Below are 12,186 nucleotides of genomic sequence, written 5' to 3' on the forward strand. Positions count from 1 at the left end.
ATCAATGCAAATATACCTATCTACTAATATTCTTAAGCTATAAATAAAACATCTTTGTTTTTTATGGTTATCAATTGTGAACAATAATGTTATACTCGTTTTGATCAAAAAGAAATATACTTCCCCAATTGCCATGGGTAATTGTGTTCAAACACTAATGACAACTGTATATCTGGAAGAGTACATCCACCACTAATCTCTCCAACAGATCCAAAAAAGTCTCCAATCTAGTAAATCCTGCACTGTCAACAAAGCTCCAACCTCTGTCCCCTCACCACAATGTTGCAGCCCTGTGCCTGTTTTACAAGTTTTTTAATGGAATGTGCTCTGCTGAATTCATTGCATTTTCGATGTACATATCCACCAGTAAACCTGTTTAACAACAAAAGTTTGCCTTTTCCTGTAAATGTCTTTAGATGCCAGAAAGCTTTCTACTCTAATAACTTCTGCCCTTCGACTGCTGGACTTTGGAATCCCCCCCCCCTGTTACTTGCTTCCCTGATTGTACTGACATGAAAAAGTTTAAATGTAATGTGAACAAACATCTTATTCATTCTCTTGTACATATGCTCCCAAATAGTAGCCGCTTACATTCAAATGGCAATATGACTTGTTTGGAGTGAATATGAGAAATATATATATATATATATATATATATATATATATATATATATAAAATATAAAGGCATTTGCAGCTTCTCTTCCAATTTTCGGATTTTAATCTGTCAAATCACACTTTACTTTCTTTTGATGGATTGATTGTTGCTATTTCTTCTGATGAGTTAAGGGAAAAATAGATTCACTGATGGATATAATAATTAAGTGATTGATTTTGTGCTATGAAACAGATACTGTCAAGAATTGTGTAAGTCAACTGAATTAAAGGAGTAAATTAAAAGATGGTCAACATCACGAATTTTGGAATATAACTTTTTGTCATTTATTATATATATATATATATATATATATATATATATATATATACAGTAGCGTCCAAAAGTTAAGGAACGATCGATCATTTTTTTTAATGGCTTCTAACTTTATCTATGAAAAAGAAAAAAAAAATTTTTGGTGAATTTTCCAATGTTTAATAATGGTAGTTAAAGAAAAAAAATTTTTTAATTTTTGATTTTAATACATATTAGTTTTTTTTACATATAAAATAAATTTAATTAAATTAAAGGCGTCCAAAAATTAAGGAACGAGGGAAATTCATTATGAAAAAATAAAGAATCCTTTCAGTATTTAGTGAAAAGACCCTTGTTTTCAATCATACTATGGCATCTTTTGCTGCAAGACAGAACCAATCGTTCACATGTTATAGGTGAGATATTATTCCAGGATGTTTTTATACATTCCCATAAATCATCAAGATTTTTTGGCGTGTTTTCTGTGATCTTATCACCAATAATTTTCCAAACAATTGGATTCAGGTCTGGGCTCTGAGCTGGCCAATCCATAATGCAAATATTGGATCTATTTAGCTCTTCTAAAACTATTTTTGCTTTATGGCACGGTGCGTTGTCTTGCATAAAGATATCAGAATTAGAAAGATTAGGTACCACATGTTCTCTAATCAATTCTCTGTACATTCGGGCATTAACTTTTCCATGAATTCTCACAAGAGAGGCCAGTTCCTTTTGAAGATATCATGCCCCATACCATTATACTGCCGCCTCCAAATTTTACTGTACTTTTAACGCACTTAGGAGATGGTCTTTCTCCATTTTTTCTTCTGACATGTGGTCTTTTGTCTGATCCGAAAAGATTAAATTTAGATTCATCAGTAAAATGAACCTTTTCCCATTTTTTTCTTCCCAAAACAAATGTTTTTCGGCGAATAACAATCTGGCCTTTTTATTCTTAATAGAAATTAAAGGCTTTGAGCATGGACTTCTTGAAAATAATCCAACTTTGTTTAATCTTCGTGAGATCGTTTGTCGGGAAATCTTGTGTCCAGTTTCGGATGTAAAATCCCGGGATATCGAAGCCGCAGTTTTAAAGCGATCAGAACGAGATGATCGAGTGATTTTTCTATCCTCCCTTTTAGTTGTTATTCGGGATCGGCCCGATTTTTTCTTTTCAGTGAATGGTAAACCTTTATTTCTATTTTCAATAATCCGAAAAACAACGCTTTTAGACCTTTTCAATATTTTAGCAATCTCCCCTATGGACTTTTTTCATCATAATGGTCACAAATAAGCTGTTTTTCTTGTACAGATAGCCTTTTTCAAATATTCGGAGTCGACATTTTGTTGTTGTTAATAAAATTGTAAACGTTTGTATTAATTTTCTGCGTTCCTAAACTTTTGGACGCCTGTAATTTAATTAAATTTATTTATATGTAAAAAAAACTAATATGTATTAAAATCAAAAATTAAAAAAAAAATTTTTCTTTAACTACCATTATTAAACATTGGAAAATTCACCAAAAATTTTTTTTTTCTTTTTCATAGATAAAGTTAGAAGCCATTAAAAAATGATCGATCGTTCCTTAACTTTTGGACGCTACTGTATATATATAATCTGAGGTTATTTTTTTCCAGAGGTTAAGTAACCAATGAAGTTTAACGAGGTAAATACAAGAGTGCTCAATACCGATGTAGAGCAGAGTATACTCTTTATTTGTTTTTACTTAAGCAGTAACATGTTGCTACACAGTCATGAACACGTTTCGGTCAGCTAGTTACTAGTAAATAGAGACCTCTTCAGGCGATACAGCTTATATGAAAGCAAAGTTTGCAATGAAAATATCAGGTCTTCTTCATCACAGGGAGTTAATATCAAGAGGTTCCGTCAAATGGACCATTTGTTATGACGGCAATACAAACATGCAAACCGAAAATGAAACAAAATAAATAAAATAAAAAAATTAAAAACAATGTTAAATTTTTATACGAAAATGATTACCCCCCCCCATTCTTGCCAAGAAACAAGTATTAATATCATCCAAACGATAAATTTTCACCAGATTTCTACTTATGCTTTATTTATTTTCTTTGACTAATTTCAGAATTGTTTACTTAAATTCATGTGTAATTACTTAAATGAAAAGGTACTTTTGCATTTAACGACCCGCGCTGATATAATTATAATGTTGTTATTTAGAAATCTATTATTTAACATGGGGGAGGAGAGTGTTTTTTTAACTATACTGTACTTTCACCTAACAATTTGCTAAAAAATGATATCGTAAAACTTGAAAATACTATTAAAAAAAAATAGCGTGGGTCGTTATGTTTTTTTATTTTAAAAAGTCATAAATTAATAAAATAATGATGGGGGCACCGACAGACTGAACTTTTCTTAAAGTGAAAAGTCACAAAAAATAAATAAATAAATAAAAATAATAATAATGGCGGAGAAGGGGCTGAAAGAGCCAAAATCAAAACAAGGCTGTAAATCAGTTCTAAAAATAGGAGATCGATTTACAATATATAAAGCTTTAAATATTACTTTTTCATTTTTTTTATAATCTGGTAGCTTTGTGTCCAATCAATAATAATCTGCAGGAATAGTTGAAAAAAGATGAAAAGGAAAAAATTTGTAAAAGGAGCGGTGATTGTTCAGGTGCACCAAAAAAAATATAAGGTTGACTGACTATATATATATATTATATATATATATATATATATATATAATGTTTTGTGTTTTTTTTTTCATTCATTAAAAAATGCCTACTCATAAAAACATTTTTTCTGTTTCCTTGGCTTGTACACAACATCAGCACGCACAGTGTAGTATCTGTTCTGATACTACACTTCACTTTTTCTGTCCTCAGTCAGTGGAGGAGAAATTCTTCATGACTGATACAATTTTGTTTTTGTTCCTATCCAGAGTACCCCTTTTTTGGAACTGGATTTTCCCCACATAAAAAAACCGACCTTGTGTCTAACTCTGCCCTCGTGGGGAGGCAAGTAAATAGGGACATCAGTACCATTTAACACCAGAAGTTTTCACATAATTATCTCCCTTGAAAAATTCAACATACAGTAGAACCTCAGGATACAGCATTACAAATTAGTAACAAAATACAGTATATAATACACATGTATATAATTAAATAACATATAATACACATGTATATAATTAAATAACATAAAATACACATGTATATAATTAAATAACATATAATAGACATGTATATAATTAAATAACATATAATAGACATGTATATAATTAAATAACATAATACACATGTATATAATTAAATAACATAATACACATATATATAATTAAATAACATAAAATACACATGTATATAATTAAATAACATAAAATACACATGTATATAATTAAATAACATAATACACATGTATATAATTAAATAATATATAATACACATGTATATAATTAAATAACATAAAATACACATGTATATAATTAAATAACATATAATACACATGTATATAATTAAATAACATATAATACACATGTATATAATTAAATAACATAAAATACACATGTATATAATTAAATAACATAAAATACACATGTATATAATTAAATAACATAAAATACACATGTATATAATTAAATAACATATAATACACATGTATATAATTAAATAACATAAAATACACATGTATATAATTAAATAACATAAAATACACATGTATATAATTAAATAACATATAATACACATGTATATAATTAAATAACATATAATACACATGTATATAATTAAATAACATAATACACATGTATATAATTAAATAATATGAAATACACATGTATATAATTAAATAACATATAATACACATGTATATAATTAAATAACATAAAATACACATGTATATAATTAAATAACATAAAATACACATGTATATAATTAAATAACATAAAATACACATGTATATAATTAAATAACATATAATACACATATATATAATTAAATAACATATAATACACATGTATATAATTAAATAACATAAAATACACATGTATATAATTAAATAACATATAATAGACATGTATATAATTAAATAACATAATACACATGTATATAATTAAATAATATATAATACACATGTATATAATTAAATAACATAAAATACACATGTATATAATTAAATAACATATAATACACATGTATATAATTAAATAACATAAAATACACATGTATATAATTAAATAACATAAAATACACATGTATATAATTAAATAACATATAATAGAGATGTATATAATTAAATAACATAATACACATGTATATAATTAAATAATATATAATACACATGTATATAATTAAATAACATAAAATACACATGTATATAATTAAATAACATATAATACACATGTATATAATTAAATAACATAAAATACACATGTATATAATTAAATAACATAAAATACACATGTATATAATTAAATAACATAAAATACACATGTATATAATTAAATAACATAAAATACACATGTATATAATTAAATAACATAAAATACACATGTATATAATTAAATAACATATAATACACATGTATATAATTAAATAACATAAAATACACATGTATATAATTAAATAACATATAATACACATATATATAATTAAATAACATAAAATACACATGTATATAATTAAATAACATATAATAGACATGTATATAATTAAATAACATAATACACATGTATATAATTAAATAATATATAATACACATGTATATAATTAAATAACATAAAATACACATGTATATAATTAAATAACATAAAATACACATGTATATAATTAAATAACATATAATACACATGTATATAATTAAATAACATAAAATACACATGTATATAATTAAATAACATAAAATACACATGTATATAATTAAATAACATATAATACACATGTATATAATTAAATAACATAAAATACACATGTATATAATTAAATAACATATAATACACATGTATATAATTAAATAACATATAATACACATGTATATAATTAAATAACATAAAATACACATGTATATAATTAAATAACATAAAATACACATGTATATAATTAAATAACATAAAATACACATGTATATAATTAAATAACATATAATACACATGTATATAATTAAATAACATATAATACACATGTATATAATTAAATAACATAAAATACACATGTATATAATTAAATAACATATAATACACATGTCTATAATTAAATAACATTATAAATAACACTGCAAGGGGCCAGAAAAACATCATATTTCATATTGTAACTTGAAAAATATGTATCCTAGAGCCATCATATCCCAGGGTTCTACTGTACGGACAAACAGAAAGTGCCGCTTAAATTATAAGTACATTTTTAAAAGAATTTACTTTTTTATGACAATTTTATAACCCCCCCCCCCTTTTTTTTAATATTAATGCAATTAAATTTTTTTTTTTGTCTTTTAGGAAATTTGCACCTCGTTGTTGTGTTTGTCAGAATCCAATCATGCCTGATCCAGGCAAGGAAGAAACTGTACGAGTTGTCGCAATGGACAGAAGTTTCCATGTTCAGTGTTATTGCTGTGAGGTTGGTAGCACTATCCACGTCGGATTGTCTTCCCTTGATTCAAATATTTCAAGAATATTCTGTACAAATCTAATTCTTCCATATGAGGACCAATTCTTGTCTCAGTTATATTATCCAGACTGTAGCTCATCACATAAACAGGTGGAGTCTCATTGACACAACAGTAATAGGTACTGGTGTATTTGTGCAGTCCCAAATTTCTGGCCAGGGAAAACTTAGTTCATGTGATATTTTTGTAGATGGTATAATCTGAAAACATTGTAACCTTGTCTGAAATTACCAAGCACTATTTTATCAATTGATTTTTAAAAAAACAAAATTAAATCCAAATTATGTTGGGCAAAATGATACAAAAGAATCATTAAATCGGAATTAATGTCAAAAAAGCACATTTTTAAACAAAAAAAACTTTTTTAGAACTAAATAAATTTATTAGTAAAAAAATGGAATTTGTGTCAATGAACAATCGAAAACATTTTTAGATAAAAAAACATTTTTTTGTTTAACTTAATTTTTTTGATGAGGATTGAGGTTTCGTATTATTTTGATTCCTCGGACTACTGTTCTCATTTTCATGTTTCGGTTGATGTAACCTCCAACCTTCTTCAGGTATATATTGTCAAACTTGAATGTTTCTGTCAAATTAGGGAATTTGGATTGAATTTCGAACAAAACCCTTTATTTACTTCCGGGGTGGGGGAGTAGCTCTTGTTCTGTTAAGATCTCTATCTAGTCATGACTAAGTAATTCGCAATTGTATTTTTCAGTCGTCCACACTGACAAATGAATCTTCAACGTTCAAGAGAAAATCACTTTTTACAATTGATTTTTCCAAGTACTCTAACCACTGCACCTCTTTAACAATGATTTCAGTTTTTTCTTTTTCTTTTTTTTCTTCATGATCTATATATTTCTCTTAGTCTGTCTATTCCACTTTTTCTCTAAAACTACTGGGCTGATCTAACTGGAATTTTGTATGTACCAGTTGCTTCTCTCCATTTCTGAACACTTGAAAAAAAGACTTAACTTTGAATAAACTTTTTGAGTGAATAATAGAACTTTACTTTCAAAATTTTATTTCAATATGAATTTTATATAAATTTAGATGGTCACCCCCCCCCCACCCCCACACACACACAACTTCATTACACATACCCAAACAAGTTGATTCCCCGAATAGGGTAGATCCGAATCTTCGGAAAAGGGACCTAACCTTGAATCGACATTATTAATTATTAATGAACAAAAGCTGTTTATCATTTTTGATCCACACATGCTTCATAGTGTCTGCATGAATGTTAAAAAAAACAAAAAAAACGGTACCCTATCAGTCACATCATTTTGGGGTACATGTGAAAAATTTCAAAATCTGATCAAATCATGTTGAAGATTTCGTTTCTGAGTAAATCTGATGCCATTTTCGGATTTCTTGTATCAAAAAACTTGAGTATGCATAACTAGATGGTCACTGTACAATCATATACTATTATTCCATATGAAGTAATAAGTAAAATAATAACTTGATTTAATAAAATAAATTAATTTTTAGGGTCATATCATGTTTCAAACTGAAAATATGAAAAAAAAATGTAATTGTTATAATGTCATCCGGGCGACATCTCATGAAATTTCTGCAAAACAAAAAATGCTCTAAATTGGCAACCGCTTGGAGTTACATGTTCAAATTTTCAGGATTTCTTCATTTTTATGATGTCCATCTACAATGCAAGTTTCAACAAAATCTGTGGATATTAGTGTCAAAATACTAAATTTCTTGATTTGACATGGAATTGACTTATAGTGAACAAAGTATTATGCTGTTTGTTCTACGCGAAACTCTGGATTAATAGGGATTAGTTACGACAATTTTTAGTCACTTTTTCTCTGAAACTACTCAGCTAATTTAATTGAATTTTGTATGGACCTTTGTAATAAGTATTATGGTATTCGTTCAATGCAGAGTTATATATTAATAGAAATTAGTATTTAATACAAAAATGAGCACTCCTATCCTATTCAGCCATCAAGTTTGTATAAAGAATTCATTCTAACGCAACAGACTTTAATTTTTTCCCCGTTTTGTTACAAGTTAAAAAGTCTAGTACATAATATCCATAAACAGATGTGTGGAATTTTATGTTCTCTCCTGTAGTTCAGAAGAAAAAAAGAGTAAACTTATTTTTTGTTTAACTGCCATGAATTTCATGTGACTTCTCTATGACAAACAATATTCCTGATATGTTGGGTTAATGGAATTTTCCACTATTCAAACCTCTTGTTCGAAAATACCATTTTAACATTATTTTCACACGTTCACATATAATTTTGCCATGTTTTTTTTTTCTTTTCTAAATATCCAACGAACAAAATTAACTTCCGTTTCTTTTTTTTTATTTGAAAGGATTGCGGCATGTTACTATCGTCCGAAGCTGAGGGTCGAGGATGTTACCCCCTGGATGACCATATTTTGTGTAAACATTGTAACGCCAAGCGGATTCAAGCATTGACAACAAAAATGGCAACTGAACTGTAATAATATGCATATTCAAAACTTAGGGATGATCCAGGAAAAAAAAAAAAAAAATGAAAAGAGAACCCAAATATCCTACCAGTTGTTTTCTTATCACAAGTTTCATTAATATTTCATTAGTTTGAAAATTTTTGTTTCCTAACAATTATTATTATTATTATTATTATTATTACTATATTATGAAATGTTGAGCCTGGTTAGTACTTAGGTGGGTAACCATTTGAGAATACCAGGTGCTGTAAAAAAACCCAAAAAACTTTTCACCCATATATATATGTGGGTACCAGCCATGCTGGGAACATATAACTGATAACAAAGGGATGGTTCCAGCTATCTGTTCCACTTAATGCTTTAAGACAACAGTTAAGCATCAAGTCTACGAGCAGTTCCATTTGAGGGAGGAATTTTATTATTACTTATTATAACTCATTATTTAAACGCTGATATTTTTTGAGTGTTTAACACATGTATAAACTTAATGTCTTAATGAAACCGCCAAGAAAGTAAGCAGTACAGAAGCTTTGTGTTCTTACACAATTAAACAAATAATTTAATCTTTGTATTTTTTTTTTTTATCAATTGAAAAAATGTTTTTTTTCTTGTACTGCTTAATTTTATTTAAATTCTTGATTTAAAAAAAAAAAAGGTGAAGTCAATTTTTTTTTCCCTAGCTTTCACCAAAATTGCCACACAAGTGCCACACAAGAATATTATTTTTCCGGCTCTAAACATTGGTTATCTCAACTGTCATTTTGCCAATTCTAAATTGATAAGACATCAAAACATTCATGATATCCGACAAAACCAACAAATCAGATGAATTAAAAAATGAAATGAAAGCCACCATTGATTTTCTGTTGCTCAGCAACACAAAGGTCGTCCATGATGAATTGGCTGTTTCAGAAACGATGCAACTGTTAATGTTATTCTGCCAATATTAATTAAAAAAAATTTTTTTTTTTTGCATGAAAAAATTTTTATTTTCATATTTTGTAAAATTAATTGGTTTCTAAACTATTTTCATTATTTATTTATTTTTTTTTACACTTATAATTTTTAAAACCTATAAATTAAAAAAAAATATAAATTAATAAAAGATTGTTACCCCCTCCATTAAACCTGCTTCAAAATAAGTTTAATCAGTTTTATTAAAATTTTTTTCTTTTTATGTTTGAAATCATTGTTTCAATACCGCCTCCGGCTGTTTTTTTTGTTTTTTTTTCAGTTTTTGAGGATCCACGCAAAAAATAGAAAATAATTCTATAAAAGGAAAACAACTGAAAGACGATTAAAAAAAAAAAAAATTTGGATGATACAAAGAACTTTTGTTTTTATGACACCGTGTCCAATGAAGTTTTATTTTTGCTTTTTATTTTCATAAAAGCTTCAGAAATTAAAAAAAAATGAAAAATTAATATTTTTGAGTTTCTTTGATTTTTATTATTTATTTTTTTGTGTCGTATTTATAAATTGCATGACTGTCAAAAATAATAATGTTGATGAGGTGTTAAGAGTAAAGCTTTAGTTGAGCAAGAACTGATACTACACTTTGATCTTGAAAATTGAATTGATGATAATCATTGAATCTGACTTTTGCATTCTGCCCACTAAAATTGTGCCTCATGGCTGTCTGATCTGCATGAAGTCCTGCGTATTCGCTGTAGCTCTTTATTATACTTGGAAAATTGTAGGTTTTTACTTTCAACACCTAAAGCAGCAAGATCTAACAGTTGCATAAAAAGTTGGGGAAGGTTTGGTTCAACAATGAGATGATTCTAACATTTTTCTCAATTCCAATACAATTACCAATTCTGATTCTTTTTCTAGATATTTAGTTATAGAATTGTTTTTTTTTAATTTTCGGATTATGAAGTGTTAACACTAGAATAGAAAGAAGATTTTGTTTTTAGAGTTTGTTTTTTTTGTATAATCGGAACTTGAAAGAGATTTAATTACAACATTGTCAAATGATGGGTGGTTGAACTGTGATCACCCCCACTTTCACCATGTTAAAAATGGCTTTCTTGTTTGCTTAACTATCCAGCCAAATGGATGTCAACAAGTGCAAAAAATCTTAATTCTAATTGAAGATTGAAATTAATTCTCTTGTTCGATATAGACGTAGCGACACACATTTGAAAGCAGAGGTGTGCAGACACGCACATTCAAGATGAAGTTGATCTACATGTTTGTGTCCCATAAAAATGACCAGAATTGTAATCATCATGAAAATAAAGAACTGTTTACATTTCGAAATCAGAAGTTATGAATTGCGCAATGCAAAATAGAAAAGAATGTTTACACTTCCAAGAATGTCAATTTGAAACTATATAAGAGAAAAATAAACAGAAAGAAAGAGAGAGCAAACACAGCCGTGATAATGATTTGACGTCTTGACACCTTTCCGTCATCGAGCCACACACTAAACAACCCCTTACAACTAACTTCTCTCTCTCTCTCTCTCTCTCTCTCTCTCTCTCTCTCTCTCTCTCTCTCTCTCTCTGACTCTGTCAATGAACAAAAAGCTTAACTGTAAATAAAACTTATACTTTGAAATTCGTCTCTGTGTTGATTTTGAAAATAGCGACAAAAGAATTGTCACTGTGTATATATCATGAATTATATATACATTCAACAACACAACACTTTGAGAATGTGTGATGTTGCTAAGAATGGCTGTATATTATTTTTGCAATAATGTATGCAACTGAAAATAAGACCATTAAAAAAGGGGAGAAATTTCATATTAAAAGTTTGTCTACAACAATCTATAAAAGTAATAAACAACAACAATCTACAACAATCTATAAAAGGAATAAACAACAACAATCTACAACAATCTATAAAAGTAATAAAGGAGATATGTCTACAATTAAATACATTGTTCACAAAACAGCAAAATAAGATTAAACTTGCATGTGTTAAGAACAATGACATTTAATTACATTTTCTTGTCGTATCTATTCTTTTTAGATACAACTAACCAAAAAACAATATTACTAATAAAATGTCTGAGTCAACAAATAATGACACATTTTGTTCTTAATTCATTACCAAGAGTTGGGAGCTACATTTTGTCAAGGGGAATAACTCTTGCAAAAAGAACATTTTTTTTTCTTTACAAGAAAATAACACTGATCTCTCAATT

At 27.4% G+C, this 12,186-nt stretch overlaps 1 protein-coding gene across 1 annotated transcript in view; it reads left to right on the top strand.

The window, feature by feature from the left end:
• LOC145302185 (uncharacterized) overlaps window positions 1-9,223 on the top strand; it is a 33,648-nt gene extending 24,425 nt beyond the window's left edge. Inside the window, exons 5-6 of the mRNA XM_080144638.1 lie at window positions 6,388-6,508; window positions 8,910-9,223. Coding sequence (XP_080000764.1) covers window positions 6,388-6,508; window positions 8,910-9,041 — 253 coding nt within the window. The 3' untranslated portion in view covers window positions 9,042-9,223. The remainder of the gene's footprint in view (window positions 1-6,387; window positions 6,509-8,909) is intronic.
• The last annotated feature ends 2,963 nt before the right edge of the window (window positions 9,224-12,186 follow it).

This window comes from Euprymna scolopes, chromosome 2 (assembly GCF_053919585.1).
Source record: "Euprymna scolopes isolate OS-2025 chromosome 2, ASM5391958v1, whole genome shotgun sequence".
Taxonomy (NCBI): Eukaryota; Metazoa; Mollusca; class Cephalopoda; order Sepiida; family Sepiolidae; genus Euprymna; species Euprymna scolopes.